This window comes from Pan paniscus, chromosome 10 (genome assembly GCF_029289425.2).
Source record: "Pan paniscus chromosome 10, NHGRI_mPanPan1-v2.0_pri, whole genome shotgun sequence".
NCBI classification, from domain to species: domain Eukaryota; kingdom Metazoa; phylum Chordata; class Mammalia; order Primates; family Hominidae; genus Pan; species Pan paniscus.
Genome location: NC_073259.2, coordinates 112958212 through 112977671, shown reverse-complemented (window position 1 = coordinate 112977671; position 19460 = coordinate 112958212). Strand labels below are relative to the sequence as shown.

General features: G+C 37.1%; 1 protein-coding gene across 3 annotated transcripts in view; it reads left to right on the top strand.

Moving 5' to 3' along the window:
* SLC41A2 (solute carrier family 41 member 2) overlaps positions 1-19460 on the top strand; it is a 156802-nt gene that overhangs the window by 46734 nt on the left and 90608 nt on the right. For all 3 annotated transcript variants that reach the window (XM_034934374.3, XM_034934375.3, XM_055096070.2), the window contains exons 3-4: positions 1893-2000; positions 16338-16409. In XM_034934374.3, the coding sequence (XP_034790265.1) occupies positions 1893-2000; positions 16338-16409 (180 nt within the window). The remainder of the gene's footprint in view (positions 1-1892; positions 2001-16337; positions 16410-19460) is intronic.

Here is a 19460-nt window from a genome sequence, read left to right as displayed (position 1 = left end):
TTTGGGAACAAATCAAAATTTTCCTTCATTTATCTGATAGATATAAGTTTTACTTTTCTCATCTGTCTTGGTATTCATGACAACATGTATATTTTTGATACTTTTTGATATAAAGTTAATATGCCTAGCTCATAAAATATCTTACTGGGATAATCACCTCTTAATAGCACTTGTAAAATGTCACTTTGTGTTATTAAGATATTTGTATCTTTAATATATTTATATATATCTTTAATATCTGTTATTTTAATATCTGTTATTTTCATTATCATGTGTAAACCAAAATCATCCAAGACAGGCCTCAATTTAGAAGTTTATTTTGCCAAAGTTACGGATCATGACCTGTGATACAGCCTCAGGAGGTATGGAGAACATGTGCCCAATATGGTTGGGTTGTAGCTTGATTTTGTACATTTTTTAGGGGACAGAAGTTACAGGCAGACATCGATCAATACATGTAAGTTATACATTGGTTTGGTTCAGAAATGTGGGACAACTTAAAGTGGGGGCTTCCAAGTCATAGGTGGATTCAAAGATTTTCTGATTGGCAATTGGTTTAAAGAATTAAATTATTTGAAGACCTGGAATCAATAGAAAGGAATATGTGGGTTAAGATAAGGGGTGTGGAGACCAAGGTTCTTACTATGCAGATGAAGCCTCCAGGTAGCAGGCTTCAGAGAGAATAGATGGTAAATGTTTCTTATCAGACTTAAAAAGTTGCCAGACTCTTAGTTAATCTCTCCTGGATCAGGAAAAGACCTGGAAAGGGAAAAGGTTTTGCTACAGAATGTAGATTTTCTCCACAAGAGACAGCTTTGCAGGGCCATTAAAAAATATGTCAAAGAAATATATTTTGGGGTAAAATACTTCAGTTTCATTCAGGGTCTGCTGTCATGTGATGCTATACTAAAGACTGTTTGGAATTTGGTATCTCATTGCTACAAAGAGTCTATTTTGTCAGTCTTAAGATCTCTGTTTTAATGTTAATGTTGGTCAGTTATGCCTGAATTTTAAAGGGAAGAGGGTATAATGAGGCATGTCTGACCCGCCCCCTTCCCATTATGGCCTAAGCTAGATTTTTGGTTTACTTTGGAATGCCCTTGGCTGAGAAGGGGGTCTATTCCATTGGTTGGGGACATTAGAAGTTTATTTTTCATTTATACATGGTATTTCTCCAAAGACTAGATAGGGTGGATATTATTTTCATTTAATGGATGAAGAAATTGAGATCAGAAAGATACATGACTCATCCAGGATCATGAAGCCAAGTTATGACAGATCCATGGCTAGAAGCGCAAACCTTATTTCCAGTTTAGTGCTGTTTTTATGAACCTCTCTGCCTCACACCTTAAAATGGGGATTAAAATATGGGATTACTTAGAACTCCTGGGGTCGACTCTAGGTCCCATCTTTTGATCTTGGGGAAATAATTTAATCTCTCTGAGTCTTTATTCCTTCATTTGTGAAATTAGGTAGTAATAGCACTAATTTTCCAGTGGGTTTGTTTTAATTAGTATTGGAAGCAAGATTCAAATCAATTGTCTGATTCCAGAATCTGTGCTCTTAACCACTAGCCAGTCTAACGATTGTCATCATAAAGGGATAAAGTAAAACCTTTAGGAATATAAGGGTTGTGTAACAAGTAGATGTAGAATGGGTTGTAGCAACATATCAGCTGACCCCCAGCTCTAACAGCATCTTTTAAAGTGACTCAGAGCTTCAGAGCTCAGGAGAATGGAGTTAAGCTAAGTGCTCGCTGATTACATGAACTGTGTGGTTATTCAAAATGTAGATGCCAAGTTGGGAAAAAGGCTGAGATTTTTAGAAATGTCTTTGTTCTAAAGTATTTTTTAAAGAGTGCCAGAACATTTTATTTTATTTTTTTCTTACAGCACTGGGAGGTGTTCAGAAAAGTTACAGAAGTTTTCATTTTAGTCCCTGCACTTCTTGGTCTCAAAGGGAACTTGGAAATGACATTGGCATCCAGATTATCCACTGCAGTAAGTTTTTTCCTACCTCAAATTATGTGTATTACCTATCCTGTTTCTCTCTGTTAAGGGGAACTTGTATCAGGAAAATATTTCTTTCTCTGATATGCTTCTGCACTTCAGGGCTGTGCCAAGTAGTTATGCCTGATATCATATTCTGAAATATTGTCTCATCTGATAATTATAGGCCCTCTTTTATCCCAGGAAGTATTTACTTGCCTCCTTTGATGCCAGGACATTCTGGCATTTATCATCAATGCTTAAGGCATGGGGTAAATCAGATATTGAGATTCTTTGTGGTTCGATGGTTGGTTGATTGGTATTTAAACTTTCTGTAATTGTAGAAGTAATACATTCTTATTATAAAAACTACAGAAAAGGGAACAATATAAAAAAGAAAATCTAAAGCTACCCCTAATTATCCACTTAGATATAACCTCTACTAATATTTTGGTACAGATCCTTCTATACCTGCATATCTATACTTATATATAGTTAGGTATATCATAATGTAAATGCATACTGTGTATTCTAAAAAAGAACTAGAATTCTATATATTCTCATTTATAATCTGTGATCTCCATTTAAAAATACATCATGATCATCTTTCCATATCAGTAAATGTAGATCTGTGTCGTTATTGAATATGTACTTTTCTGTTGTATAGCTCTACTACAGTTTACTTCATCATCTATTATTGGATGTTTAAACTCCTTCTAACATTCTTCTATTATGAACAATGTTGTGATGAATATTCTTGTACATACATTTTTCCATTCTTATTTTTTTAGGGCCTGTTCTAGGATTGTAATTACTATTCAGAAAAAAGAAATCTGTACTTTTAAGTCTTTAGCTACATATTGCAAAATTGTCATTCGAAAAGCATAAACATTTTAAAAAATACTGCCAGTAGCAGAGTTCTGAGTTATTTTCAGAAGCTCAAAAGGATATTGTTATCTTATTATAATATGATTTTGGGGTTTGCCATTGTGGAACCAAGTTATGGTTAAAACCATGTAGCTAGTGAGGTTCACTTCAATGAGCTATCTGCCTATGAAATGCTAGCCAAAACTTAACTAAGTCACCAGATGATATTACTAACTGAAATTCCTTTAGTATATAAAGTTTTTTTCCTTTAAAGAAGATAGAGCAAGATAGAGTTGATCCATCTATCAATTAGGAAAAAATTTATGTATCTAAAGGTAATCAAGAAATGGGAACTGAACAACTGTGCTGTTGATGGGAGGACTCTCCACCCTCTGTCCCACTTCTCCTCTCCCCCTTTTCCACCCAGGCAACTGCCAGTTTCCTAAAGTTTCTTGAGTAAAGCAGATGCTTGGAAAGAAAATGCATAAAATAATGTTTTATTAACATTACTAGTTTGCTTAATTTTTTATTTTTTTTGAGACGGAATCTTGTTATTGCCCAGACTGGAGTACAGTGGCGTGATCTCAGCTCACTGCAGCCTCTGCCTCCTGGGTTCAAGCAATTCTCCTGCCTCAGCCTCCCAAGTAGCTGGGATCACAGTCATGCACCACCATGCCCAGTTAATTTTTGTAGTTTTAGTAGAGACGGGGTTTCACCATGTTGGCCAGGCTGGTCTCGAACTCCTGACCTCAGGTGATCCGCCTGCCTCTGCCACCCAAAGTGCTGGGATTACAGGCGTGAGCCACTGTGCCTGGCCTGGTTTGCTTAATTAAGGGAAAATGGCTCATGTACCCTACAGAGCTTTGTAAGTTCCTTCCTTATATAGTATATAAAAGGTCATATAGCTATATCTGCAGAGGACAATAATGAAATATCTGGTATTAGTGAGCTCTTATTATATGCCAGGTCCTTTGCTAACTGCTTTCCAGTGATATCTTATACCAACCCTATGGAATAAGCACTATTATCCTGCTTTGCAGAGTAGGAATTGAGGCTTAGAGCAGTTGAGTAACTTTCCTGAGGACACACAGCTCTACATATAGTGGAATAAGTCACATTCCAGAATGTTCCTTTTACCTGCACAGGGTAACTCTGTCAGAATTTATAAAACCAATAAATAACAGCAGTAACAAAAACCTAATAGCTTCCCCATGTACTTTGTAAGAATGATCTGCTAAGGTCTTGGTCTTAGCACCAATACTTTTGGTACTTAATATTTAAAATATTTAAATGTTATTTCAAACATTATTATTTACAGATATAATGCTTTTCCATGTAGTTAGTTGGTAAACTATAGATGATGTTTGGGGGTATCAGTCAGCCACTTAGGTAGAGCCAAACTCATAGAGTAGAATTACTTTAGTAAATTCACTTTAGTCTATAGTATGTAGCCATTGTAATTATTGAACATTAAAAGGACTGAAAAAATAATAGGAGCTCCTTGGGCTGAAGCAGAAAAGTATACAATGAATCTCGAATATCTTGTGGTGCCAGAAAGTAAAGAAGTGCTAAAAATGAAAAAAAAAAAAAAAAAAAGATGGGGACATGACAAAAGGATAACGAGTGATATACTGGCCAGATCTTGGAAAATTGGAGCGATACAATAGATAATGACAGTTACAGATTATATATAACCCATGGAAAAAAATAAGAATCCATTAGTCTATACATGAATAACAAGGCAGGCAAGGTCTCTGCTGTGATGGAATTTGCATAAATTTGGATATCAGTAAGGGAAGTAAAGAAAATCAAACAGGATAATGTGATGATGGATGATTCCTGAGGGCTATTTTATACAACGTGGTCAGGAAAGACTTCTCTGAGGAGGTATATGTAAGCTGGAACCTGAGTAGTAAAGGTGAGTCAGCCATATCGGAATCTGAGGAAAAATCAATCCAGGTTACTATTGTATTTAATAAATGTAACAATGTCAAATATTTATAAGCATTCTAGCCAGCTGGGCTTTTAACATGCTTTTTAAGCATGTTAAATGCGTTCATCGTTAAAAGCATTTTAAATGCTTTTTAAGCATTTAACAGCTAGGCTTGGGGTAGCAATACAAATGGAGACCTATATAACATATGTCTACATAGTTTAAAATTATACAACAAACTTACACACTTAAATATTTTCTCTTTCTGTGTACCTTGACAAATATATCCTTAGGAATACCTGGAAGTCCAAGATCAGATTTAGAATTTTTGGACTTCTTGGGTTCTGTTTTGGAACATGGTGTAGAGAGAGCCACTGAGCCACCCCCTGGTCTGAGGCCTGCCCCAATTCCCTTCCCACCTTTGGCAATAGGTACTGCATTTTGAAAGACCTCACACATACACCAGGCCCCATGTCCAAGCTCCATCTACACCTCCAACAAACACCCACCCCTTGGCGCTCCTGGGGTTCATTGGCACCTAATGGTGGCATGGTCTGCCTTCAGGAACACTAACTTGAGATACCTTGGTCTCAGGTATCTGGAGCATATAGTCTAAGATTTATATTTGTTCCTGTATCCCAGTATTTCCTTATATAATGGTGACATTTGGTGTCAGCTGAATGTTGATTTCAACACTTGACCATTTGGCATACAGCTGCAATGTGTGTCAAGTATATCTCTAGCTTTTATCTTTAAGAAGAAAAAACAAAAAAACTTTTATGTAGTCTTGAGAGGTGACAGCGTGCTGGCAGTCCTCAGAGCCCTCGTTTGCTCTCGGCACCTCCCCTGCCTGGGCTCCCAGTTTGGTGGCATTTGAGGATCCCTTCAGTCCCCCCACTGCACTGTGGGAGCCCCTTTCTGGGCTGGCCAAGGCCGGAGCCCACTCCCTCAGCTTGCAGGGAGGTGTGGAGGGAGAGGCAGGAGCGGGAACTGGGGCTGTGTGCGGCGCTTGCGGGCCAGCTGGAGTTCCGGGTGGGCGTGGGCTTGGTGGGCCCCGCACTCGGAGCAGCCAGCTAGCCCTGCTGGCCCCGGGCAATGGGGGACTTAGCACCCGGGCCAGTGGCTGCGGAGGGTGTACTGAGTCCCCCAGCAATGCTGGCCCACTGGCGCTGCGCTCGATTTCTCGCCGGGCCTTAGCTGCCTTCCCACGGGGCAGGGCTCAGGACCTGCAGCCTGCCATGCCTGAGCCTCCCACCCACTCCATGGGCTCCTGTGCGGCCCGAGCCTCCCCGATGAGCGCCACCCCCTGCTCCACAGCGCCCAGTCCCACCGACCATCCAAGGGCTGAGGAATGCGAGCACAGGGTGCAGGACTGGCAGGCAGCTCCACCTGCAGCCCCGGTGCGGGATCCACTAGGTGAAGCCAGCTGGGCTCCTGAGTCTGGTGGGGACGTGGAGAGTCTTTATATCTAGCTCAGGGATTGTAAATACACCAATCAGCACCCTGTGTTTAGCTCAAGGTTTGTGAGTGCACCAATCGACACTCCGTATCTAGCTGCTCTGGTGAGGACGTGGAGAACCTTTATGTCTAGCTGAAGGATTGTAAATACACCAATTGGCACTCTGTATCTAGCTCAAGGTTTGTAAACACACCAATCAGCACCCTGTGTTTAGCTCAAGGTTTGTGAGTGCACCAATCGACACTCTGTATCTAGCTGCTCTGGTGGGGCCTTGGAGAACCTGTGTGTGGAAACTCTGTATCTAACTAATCTGATGGGGACGTGGAGAACCTTTGTTTCTAGCTCAGGGATTGTAAACGCACCAATCAGCGCCCTGACAAAACAGGCCACTCGGCTCTACCAATCAGCAGGTTGTGGGTGGGGCCAGATAAGAGAATAAAAGCAGGCTGCCCGAGCCAGCATTGGCAACCCGCTTGGGTCCCCTTCCACAGTGTGGAAGCTTTGTTCTTTTGCTCTTTGCAATAAATCTTGCTACTGCTCACTCTTTGGGTCCACGCTGCTTTTATGAGCTGTAACTCACCGCAAAGATCTGCAGCTTCACTCCTGAGCCCAGCGAGCCCACGAGCCCACCAGGAGGAACGAACAACTCCAGACGCGCTGCCTTAAGAGCTGTTAACACTCATCGCGAAGGTCTGCAGCTTCACTCCTGAGCCAGCGAGACCACGAACCCACCAGAAGGAAGAAACTCCGAACACATCTGAACATCAGAAGGGACAGACTCCAGACGCGCCACTTTAAGAGCTGTAACACTCACCGCGAGGGTCCGCGGCTTCATTCTTGAAGTCGGTGAGACCAAGAACCCACCAATTCCGGACACAGTCTTACTGAGATTTTGAGAATTAGTGAAATTATATGCATGTGTTTCATCTTTTCCTACTTGTATTATGTTATAAGAACTGGTGAATTACCTAGGTAGATAGAACTCAATCCGAGAGGCTTTTTGGCGGGAGAAGAGAATGAAGAGGCCTTGAGAAACAAAAGTGGCAACATTTGAAGAAGAAAGTTATTTGAATGGGAGTTAAAAGGTGGCTTTAGTTTCATTTGTTGGAAAATGAACTTTGCTCTGATAAACATAGTTAAGCATACAAGAATTTAAGCAACTTGATAACTTTGGCAGGAAAAGTGAAGTTTTGGTTAGCTTACCTCAAAGAAAATATTTCAAAAGTATTGTTCTTGAGCATTATCCAGAATAATAATAGATTTAAAACACCAGTCTGTTTTGAAATAGGCCATGCTGTAGGGAATCTTGTTAAAAAACAAAATGCTGCAAATGATATTTGCTGTTTAATTTGATCACATACTACCATTAAACCTGAATGAAGGTGAATTTAATCTTTTTTTAACCTTCGTTAATTTGTTGTGGTGTCTATATTTTACACTAGGTATTTTTCTCAAATGTCTGGTTATATGTATGTGTCCATATTTAAGAGAAGGAGTCTCAAGAGCTGATTAGAAGCTCAGCACAGGGGAGAAGCTTACCATCTGTGGTCTCTACTCTGCTGCAGGGTGATCTAACTTAGTCTTTCTTTAGAGAGGTAGGGGTAGAGCTGCCAGCTTCCATTGGTTGAGAGCTGTGCTACTGATAAGAAGATAGTTCAGTCAAGGAAATAAGAAAACATTATAAGGAAATAAGAAAACGTAAATAAGAAGTGTTGAGGCCATTTGTGATAGGAATGCCCCAGGCAATGCAAAGGGCCAGAGGCAGGACTGTTGTTGGTATGTTAGATCAGTAGTTCTCAAAGTGTGCTCTTCTGATCAGCAGCATCAGCAACTTGTTAGAAATACAAATTCTCAGCCCCACTCCAAAACTACTAAATTAGAAACTCCAGTGGTGTGGCTCAGCAATCTAAATTTTAACACACTCTCCAGATGATTCTGATACACATTGAAGTTTGAAAACCACTGTGTTAGATAAAGAGCATGGAGGCCAATAGGGCTGGGACCAAGTGAGTGAGGGGGGACAATTTTAGGGGATGAGCCAGAGGCCAGATTATATACGGATTTGCCTAGTTTGTGAGATAAGAAACCAATGGAAGGTTTTAAACAGAGGAGTTAATGTGATCTGATAGATATTTTTTAACAGATTATTTTGACTACTGCATTGAGATATGGGTATAGGGGGCTAAGGATTGAAGCAGGGAGTCTGTTGCAATAATAGCTTAGAGATGATATTCAAGATGGTAACAGGGAATGTAGTGAGAGGTGGTTGGAGTCCAGAATTAATTTTCAGAGAGAATCAACAGAATTGATTGATGGATTAACTGAAATTAAACACTAGGAGCCATCACTAAAAATTCTTTCTGGATCTGAGAGGAGTAAAAGCAAACAAATTAGTAGATGGGAAAGTAGCAACTTGTAGTGCCAAGTTATGATAACATGGTATATTCTTCTAGTTTACGGCATTTTTATTGCTTAGAGAACTAGATCTCAAGTTTGCTGGGTAGAAAACTATAGTTCTTACAGAATGCTAGAGAAGTTTTGGGTTTATTTCAGTTCTGATACTCTACGGGCTGTTAAGAAACTCTAAGTTAATGACTTCTTGATGGCAAAATCTGAAAGCCTCATCTTCTCTGGACTCTTCACTGATTATTTTCTAGTTGAAAACTTTATAGCCCTTGGCTTTGAGACCCCACTGTCTTCTCATTCTCCCATGTCTTTCACTGCTGCTTGTTAGTCTATGTCTTTTGTTTTTCTTTGCTCATCCTCTAAATTTGAGGTTTTCTTGAAATTTTAGTACCTTGTTCAACATGTTCTTCCTCAGTAATTTCGTGTAGTCCAGCACTGCTTGCACATTGCTGTTCTCAGATCTGTACCTCCAGACTCTTTCCTGACTTTGAGAGCTGAATTTTCAATTGCCTTTTGGATACCACTCAATACATTCTAAACTAAACTCATTAGTTTCTCTTATTTCCAGCTATACTCTTTTTTCTGTATTTCCTATCAGTTTATTAACATTACCAATCACCTTGTCCCTCTTCACTCTCTATCCAGTTACTGTCCAGTCTATCAGTTCTGCCTATGAAATTCCTCTTTCTTTTTCCTTATGCCCCACCTGTCACCACCTTGATTTATTTGCCTGTTGTTTATAATTGGGACTACTGAAGCAGATTTCTAACTGTACTCAATGGTTCCAGGGAGAAGGGTGAATTAGTATGGTTTTCTTTTTAACTTAAAGCAGTCACTATTTGAAAGCTGTTTTTTTTCATTTATGTGCAAAAACAATAATGCTTTTAAACATTTTACATTTTTTATGTAGTATTTGTTTTCACTTGTAAAATTAGGAGAAAAATAATTATAGCTATAGAAGGCCAATCAATGGTTACTTTAATCTTTTTGCTCCATTCAAGGGTCCTTTCTCATTTTTATGATTATCTGAGGGAGAATCAGGATAAATGAGCATATAAGATTATAAGGAAGACCTTTGATAAGTATAAAGATAAAGAACTTAAAACATAAGGTATCATAAGATACAGTCTACTCATTCAATCTGTGGAAGGTCATTTGTTTTTAAAGCTTGTTATTCTATAAACCTAAAGACCAAACGTTCACGGATAAAAAGATATTTCAATAAAATAGGTTTCCAGACTGGGGAATGTGGTGAAATCTCATCCCTACAAAAAATAAAAAAATTAGCTGGGCTTCGTGGCACACACCTGCGGTCTTAGCTACTTGGGAGGCTGAGGCAGGAGGATTGCTTGAGCCTGGGAGGAGGCGGTTGCAGTGAACTGAGATGGGGCCACTGCACTCCAGCCTGGGCAACAGAGTGAGACTGACCCTGTCTTTAAATAAATAAATAAATAAATAAATAAATAAATAAATAAATAAAAATAGGTTTCCTATTTTTACAAGGGAATTAAAAAATGATGTATCCAAATCAACTTTATCTTGTCATCTTACTTGAGTCAAAACTTGTTTCTAAAGGTATGATGATTAACTTGAATAATTTTTTTCCTGGATTTTAATCTTTTCAATAGTATATATGAAATTATAGTAGATATTATAGATATGTAATAGTAGTGTATAATTGGAAAATGAATCAAGTACAGTGATTCTATAAATTGTTGAGTTTTTCTATTGTTTGAGGTCTAAAATTTTCTGCTTTTTAATGTTAGGTATAAAGGAGTCAAAAATTATGTTCACTGCCCTAAAAACAGTATTCGAAAAAAAAAAAGTTTGTAAGACTATTTCCCAGGAGCAAATCACCTAGCATGATTTGATTAGTACTTTTCTACTGTAGGCAAAACTGATTTCTATTGCCTCAAACCTCTTCTCAGAGAACACTTGATTGACTATCTAAATTATTTAGCAACACTCTACCTTTCTCATTCATTAATTGCAAAAATATTTTTGAGCCCTTACTCTATGCCAAGCACTGCTGTGTGTGCCAGAAGATCAGTAACGAACAAAACAGAAAATGTTTCTGCCTTTGCTGAGCTTACATTTCAGTGGAGGGATGTGAAGAAGTTGGCAAAATGTCTTCCCCTAGTAACTTTAAGTTAGATTTCCAATTCAGATTCTAAAAGTTCTAAAATAAAGTCAAATTAAAACCTAGATAATGATATTAATAACTATGGCACAATTTAGATATAATTACAATCTCAGTATTATTTCCTAAATTTGGCATAATTCTCCATGTTCTTGTTATACACCTGATTGCTAGATACAAATGGAACTGCATATTCCTGTTAGTTCCTCACTTTAAAGTGTCTTTCTTAAGTTATAAACATCAGTCCTTAGCCATAGCTTTGTGGAGTAGAACTACTTATGTATAATCGAAAACTGTTATAGTCAACTAGGTTTTTAATCAATTAGGCAATTAGGTTTTCCTCCCCATTTCTGCAGCTTTATTGACATACAACAAACTGCAATTTCAAAGTCTACAATTTGCTGAGTTTAGATATATAATATATACCTGTAAAAACTACCATCATAATCAAGAAAACGAACATATATATCATCTCTGTACATTCAGACAGCTATTTGTGTGTGTGTTTTTGTGTACAATGTTTTGTTATAAAATATTTCAAGCACATGAAAATATGTGACAGTGTTTCTAATTCTAATTAATGGCAGAATGAAATGGTTGGATGAAGCCTCCAGAGATTAACAATTATAAAATCTGGAAAACTATTTGAAGGCAATGAATAGTGATCAGAAGCAGGTAGAAAGTAGGGTTTACCTTTAAAAGACCATACTACAATGAGTAAGAATTGCAAAGTTTGTGATGTTTTCGCCTGAGGGAATTCCCCTATCCCTGGATCTCATGTGGCAGAAAACTGATAGTCTTATTAGCTCAAAGCAGAGTTCAGAGCTGGCAGAGTGGCTGAGAATTAAGGGAGGAGATTCTAGAAGTACAGAAAAGGGGAGATCCAAAATCTAAGTATAAGATCTGGTGAAATCTGTGACCAAGTACTAAAGTGCATTTACATAGGAATAACCTAAATGAGTCTGGTAACAACAACAACAGCCACAACAACAACAACAAAAACAACAAAAAAGTAGGCAGAAATGTGAGAGGGGCCTACACTTGAAAAGCAAATACACTGGTTAAGATTTCTGTGTTTGTTGACTGAGTGTCTTCTGTGACCTATGCATAGCTATAGTGGCAGAAAGTTGAAGTTTTAGTGGCTTGGATTATCAGATGACAGAGTTGGGAGCTGATAGAGCATATGGAAACTTATAAAGAAATCTCATACGCAAGAGAATTGCACAGAGAGTGAGCCCTGAAATCTGAGCATAAATTGTGCTCAAATCTTTGGTTGTGTAGTTTGTTTAAACTGCACAGGTACAGAAGAGACCTTCAAAGGGCTATACTAAAAGGCATTTGTTGGTAGCTGCAAGAACCAAGCAGAGAGATGAGGTGCTTCACTCTATGGGAGAGACAAAAGCCTAGTTTGAGTCTAGTCAAGTTAACTGCCTATTAGAATGAAAGCTCAGTTATCATCACAAGAGCATAACAGTATCCAGAGTCACTACAACATGTTATCTACACTGTCTGGTTTTTAACCCAAAATCACTAGATGTGGAAAGAAACTGAAAAGTGTGATTGATATTCAAGAAATGTATGATTAATATTCAGTTAATAAAAAATGATTCTAATTGGGCCCAGATATTAGATTGAATAAAGTCTTTAAAGCCACTAGTATGAATATGTTCAAAGAACTAAAGGAAAACATGTTCAAATAAAGACAAATATGTTTTAATGAGTGATCAGATAGGGAGCCTTAAAAGAGAACTAGTAACTATAAAAAAAAGAATTAAATGGAAGTTCTCGAGTGAAGAGTACCATTTTGCATTCCCACCATCAGGTCAACTAATCTAGTAACAGTAGGCCTAGCAAAGGCCTTTACACCAGCAATGAATGAGAGTTCCTGTTGCTCTACATTGTTACCAGCATTTGGTATTGTCAGTGTTCTGGCTTTTGGCTATTTTAATAGGTGTGTAGTGCTATCTTGTCTTAATTTGCATTTCTCTGATATATGATGTGGAGCATCTTTTCAAATGCTTATTTGCCATTTGTATGTCTTCTTTGGTGAGGTGTCTGTTAACGTCTTTGACCCACTTTTTAAGTTGGATTGTTTGTTATTGTTGAGTTTTAAGAGTTCTTTGAGTATTTTGGATAGCAGCCCTTTATTAGATATTTCTTTTGCAAATATCTGTTTTTAGATAAAATGATTATACTGGCACTACATGTTCAGTGGTAAAAATTTGAAAAAAATCACTAAAGGACAAAGTAAAAATGAAAAATTATCCATACACCTAACACTTGGAAGTAACAATGGCAACTTTCTGGTTTTTAAAAAAATGTACATATAGTTTTTTTTTTTTTTTTGCACATATAGTTAATACATGTTTTTTAAAATAATGCATCAATGGAGACTTTCAGTACCTTTGTTTCAAGTATTTATTCATTAAACTTTTTTTCTAGTATTAATTGTAGTGGCTATATTTATAAATCTATAATTTCAAGGTCATCCAAGACCACTTTTATATTTAGCTCCAATAAATCCTAAGTCTTGCTTATAACTAATATGTCTCAGTGTCAGATAAGTAACGTCTGTTTATGCAGAAGAAGGCTTTTGGGATTATAAAAACTAGAGATGGCAGATTCCACCTAAAGGCATTCAGATTCAAAAATTTTAAAACCACTGTGTTGGCCAAACATAACACATCTTCAGGCTCTGGCCACCTCAGCTCTACTCTTTCCTAAAAAATTAGTTGATGTCTCTGCAAAAATATTGGCCTATTTTTCTAATACTTTAAGATATACATAATTTAAATAAAACTGGGTTACACAGAAGTCTTTACTAGATCATGCCCTATTATATTTTATCACCTTCTAAGCTCTTGGTTTGTCTAGCTGGGCACCATCAGGTCAGCTAATCTAATAAAAGTAGGTCTAGCAAAGGCCTTTACACAGAACACTCATACTTCTCCCTCTCCACTTTAGAAAAAACTTAGATGGCTCATATTAACCCTAAACCACTGGACAGTAGGATGGGTCAGCACAACTGTTGATGTAGTTTTTACAAGATGGAGGCAACAAAACCAATTTTCTGTGTCCTGCCATACCTCTATCCACATGCCAATGCAAGCCTATACTATACATATTTTCCCTAACAAGGTAAATTTGGAGCAACATTTCTCTTTAGTTTACTTTTTAAAAAAATTCTTACTCCTGAAAATCTTTGCTTTATAAAAAAAGTTATTGTTTATAAATATAGTCTACATTTTATTTTTTATTTTATGTCATACATTGTTTTAATTTATTTATTGTTTTATCTTAGACTAAGAAGAGTAAAGATTCAGAGACTTCTAGATTAGGAAGGGTCTCAGAGAAAGTGATCTTCATCATTTATAAAACAAATTAATTGATTAGTACCACCCTAGAGATCATGAAAATAAAAAGAAACTGATTAATTGAAAAGTGACACTGGGTGTGGTGGCTCACTCCTATAATCCCAGCACTTTGGGAGGCCAAGACAGGCAAATCACTTGGGGCCAGGAGTTCAAGACCAGCCTGGCCAACATGGGGAAACCCTGTTTCTACTAAAATACACAGATTAGCTGGGCCTGGTGGTGGGCACTTGTAATCACAGCTACTTGGGAGGCTGAGGCAGGAGAATTGCTTGAACCTGGGAGGTGGAGGTTGCAGTGAGCCAAGATCATGCCACTGTACTCCAGCCTGGGTGACGGAGTAAGACTCTGTCTCAAAAAGAAAAAAAAAAAGAAAAAAAAAAGAAAAGTGTCACTCTGGGTTTGGTCAGGAAAAGAGAGCCATGGTATGTATTGAATCAATAGGGAATTTAATAGAGAAGTTTGGGGTTACATGACTGTAGGAGAAGTTGGAGAAATGACGATCTGCGGTAGGAAACTCAGTGAAGCCGCCTGAAGCCCTGGAGCAGGAAAGAAAGCCATGCATGCATTACAGCGAGGAAGTCTGGACACCTGCGTGTCTGATCACCTTCCAAAAATAAGTCTTTGCTTCACTGGTGACTTCCAAATCTTATGCAAGTTCTTCTCACTGGTAGACTGTCACCTGAAGCTATAGGGGAGGGGATTTTGGGGAATGTAGCTCCAAGCCTTAGAAGGGACTGGTGGTGATAGTGCCAAATTAACGTGGCACAGTTGCAAATCCAATTCATAGCACTCACTCATTCTGTAACTCCTACCTTTCTTGATCTTTTCCTAGACCCGAATGTATGTATGTTTCCATTTGTTATTAAGCAACCCTGGAGTCTTGATGTCTTATACTTTTTCATTGAATCATTTTAGATTGCTTCCTACAGATATAGACATCTTTCTAAGAGTTATTAAAAAATAACACTAATTTCACTCATTCCTATTTCTTGAACTCTAAACCTGAGGTAGGTTCACTCTGTAAACATTGCTTGTACCTTATTACTCACTTGAGCAAAGCCCCAGGTTATTAGAACTACAAACATGAATTTCACCAATGATTTAGATTCCCAGGCTTAGTAAAGAAATATGTAAATAAAGACTGCATTAATAATTATTCTGAAATACTGAGAAATCTCAATATTTGCATTTGCTGGATGCTTTGAGACTAAAGTCCACAGTGAGATTACAGAATAGAATCTGTTTTCCAGATTGATAGAGGAAATGTTTATATAGCACTTAACCTGCTTGTCTAAAGCCAGTGACCTAAATTCTAGACTGTACCTGGTTAAAACTACCCATGAATAACAACCCTTACTTACCTTCCTCTTTATCAACTTATCTATAGATCATTTGAAAGAAAGTCTTTCATGGCAAAGCAGATGATGAGTAATTGAAATGCAACTCAGTATTTTTACTAAATGATTGTTCGTTGCTTTCCAAACAACTACGTTAGAAAAACTTGGCAGATTTGGAAATACACTTTTTGAATTCTAAGTGGTTGAGAGATATGAATTAGCTCACAGAACAATTGAGTATGTGGGTGATAATATTATTTTGGAGAGTGTTCTTCCATTTAGCAGAAAGATGTGTAAAATTTAATAGTTGCATTACATAATCAAAATTCATTTGTAAACAATGAATTTTATTGCTAACAGTTTTAGTCGTGACTCAAATATAAATTGTATACATGTGAATGATTATATCTTGTTTTTGGGTCAATAATTCTTTAAGTTACATTAGTTTTATAATGTGAAATTAACTGCTAGTGGATCAAAGTTATGTAATTATTTACCTTGGACCTCAATACACAAAATTTGGCATGCTAAGATAATATCTGATGATGCTAGTTGTAAGATAACGTCAGTGACTAAGTGGGTAATACTAATGGGTCCACTAGTTCTTGGAAGACAGTTAAGTAAAAAAAAAATTTTTTCTCTAAACATGTTAGTCAAGCCTTGCATTAGCTGAAAGACTGGTAGTGAATTCAGAATTATTTTCAAAGTACAATGTGAGCTCATTGGATTTACTGAAGAATTATTTTGGGCTTTAAGATTTCATGTGCTGTTTGAACACAGCAGAGAACATGTAGATTTTCTTCAGTGATACATGAAAATATCCACTTTAACAGGTAAATATTGGGAAGATGGATTCACCCATTGAAAAGTGGAACCTAATAATTGGCAACTTGGCTTTAAAGCAGGTAAGTGGTACACATATTTGTTTACAGATCTTGGGTGTACAAATTTTGACTGTTATCTATAAGATTGGTGTAAATTTTAGTACTATGAGTCTACCCTTTAATTGTTTTCAGAAACACCAAAACAATAATTTAGTACCTTGAAAAAGTGATGGAATAAATGGATACCTATGAGCTCTGAAACTATTCTTTGTTTAGAAACTAGTTTTTACAAATATGAAAAATATATACAAAATGTGGAAAAATATACAAAATATTTTCTATCATAAGTGTGTGATAGACCCAGAATTTGCATTAATATATCTGTTTAGTAAATATTTAGCACTTCATTAAGTGCTATTTTTTACTTTGATATTTAAAGATAAACTGAGCTCTTTTCTATATATTATGATCAGATATTTGTTTGTTCTCCTTAATTTGTTAGTTACTAGTAGTAATATAAACAATACAGTAGTTTACCAATTACACGTACACTGAATTGTGAACTGTAGATCGTGTATAATCTACAGCTTTTTCTAATCTTAGATGAGTTTCTCTTTTTCTTCTCCCTTCACCCGCTCCTACCCCTAAGACTGAAGACTGCGACTACCCCTAGTAATTCTCTAGCTAGTGTGAGCTTAGGGAATGCACACTAATTTTGGTATTAGTTCACCTAGGACATAATGTTGAGAACCTGGTTGCAGGAACAGAATTTCATGTAATGTAATTCAAGGACAAAGAAATAAAGCACATTTTTTGAGTATGTGTGCAAGTGCTTGTAAGATCACAGATGTGGAAATGAGAAAATCTGAGATCTGACCTCAGCTTTAACATTAAACAGTTTATAACCTTTGTTAATCTATTTAACTTTTCTGGGCTTCACTTTTCTCTTTTATTTATTTTTTTCTTTGAAATAAATTTTTCCTTTATTTATTTTTTTTTTGAGGCAGGGTCTTGCTCTGTTGCCCAGGCTGGAGTGCAGTAGTGCAATCATGGCTCACTGCAGCCTTGACCTCCTGGGCTCAAGTGATTCTCCCACCTGAGTGCCCGAGTAGCTGGGACTACAGGTACATGCCACCACACCTGGTTAATTTTTGTACTTTTTGTAGAGATGGGGTTTTGCCATGTAGTCCATGCTGGTCTTTTCTTTCAATTTTTAATTTTTGTGGATACATAGTAGGTGTATATATTCATGAGATGTTTTGATACAGGCTGCAATGCATAACAATCACATCATCTAAAATGGTATATCCATCCCCCCAGCATTTATCCTCTGTGTTACAACAATCCAATTATACTCTTGTAGTTATTTTTTAATGTACAATTACATTATTGACTGAAGTCACCCTGTTATGCTATCAAATACTAGGTCCCATTCATTCTATTTTTTTGTACTCATTAACCATCCCTACCTCCCCCATACCCTCCTACTACCCTTCCCAGCCTCTAGCAACCATCCTTCTACTTTCTGTCTCCATGAGTTCAATTGTTTTGATTTTTACATCCCATAAATAAGTGAGAACATCCAATGTTTGTTTTTCTGCTCAACTTATTTCAGTTAGCATAATGACCTCCAGTTCCATCTATGTTGTTACAAATGACAGATATCATTCTTTTTTATGGCTGAATAGTGCTCCATTTTGTATAAGTACCACATTTTCTTTATCCATTCATCTGTTGATGGTCACTTAGTTTGCTTCCAAATCTTGGCCATTGTGAATAGTGCTGCAACAAACATAGAAGTGCAGATATCTCTTCAACATACTGATTTCCTTTATTTGGGATTATATACTCAGCAGTAGGATTGTTGGATCATATGGTAGCTGTATTTTTAGTTTTTTGAGGAACCTCCGAACTGTTCCTCATAGTGCTTGTGCTAATTTACATTCCCACCAACAGTGTACGAGGCTTCCCTTTTCTCCACATCCTCACCAGCATTTGTTATTGCCTGTCCTTTGGATAAAAGCCATTTTAACTGGGGTGAGATGATATCTCATTGTAGTTTTGATTTGCATTTCTCTGATGATCAGTAATGTTGAGCACCTTTTCATATGACTGACTACCATTTGTATGTCTTCTTTTGAGAAATGCCTATTCAGATCTTTTGCCTGTTTTAAAATCAGATTATTGGATTTTTTTTCCTATAGATTTGTTTAAGCTCCTTATATATTCTGGTTATGAATCCTTTGCCAGATGGGTAGTTTGCAAATATTTTCTCCAATTCTGTGGGTTGTCTCTTTACTTTGTTGATTGTTTCCTTTGCTGCGCAGAAAGTTTTAAACTTGATATTATCCCATTTGTTCATTTTTGTTTTGGTTGCATGTGCCTGTGGGATATTACTCAATAAATTTTTGCCCATACCAATGTCCTGGAGAGTGCCCCTGATGTTTTTGTGCAGTAGTTTTATAGTTTGAGGTCTTAGATTCAAGTCTTTAATCCATTTTGATTTGATTTTTGTAGATGGTGAGAGATAGGGGTCTCATTTCTTCTGCATGTAGATGTCCAATTTTCTTAGCACCAATTGTTAAAAAGACTGTCTTTTCCTCAGTGTATATTCTTGGCACTTTTGGCAAAAATGAGTTCACTGTAGATATATGGATTTGTTTCTGGTTTCTCTATTCTCTTCCATTGGTTTGTGTCTGTTTTTATGCCAGTACTGTCTTTTGGTTACTATAGCTCTGTAGTATAATTTGAAGTCAGGTAATGTGATTCCTCCAGTTTTGTTCTTTTTGCTTAGGATAGTTTTGACTATTCTGAGTCTTTTTGTGATCCCACATAAATGTTAAGATTTTTTTTTTCTATTTCTGTGAAGAATGTCATTGGCATTTTGATAGGGATTACATTGAATCTGTAGATTGCTTTGGGTTATATGGACATTTTAACAATATTGATTCTTCTAATCCATGAACATAGAATATCTTTACACTTTTTGGTGTCCTCTTCAATTTCTTGCATCAATATTTTATAGTTTTTTTTTTTTTTTTTTTGAGATGAGGTCTTGTTCTGTTGCCCAGGCTACCAGGCTAGAGTGCAATGGCGTGATCTCGGCTCACTACAGCCTCCGCCTCCTGAGTT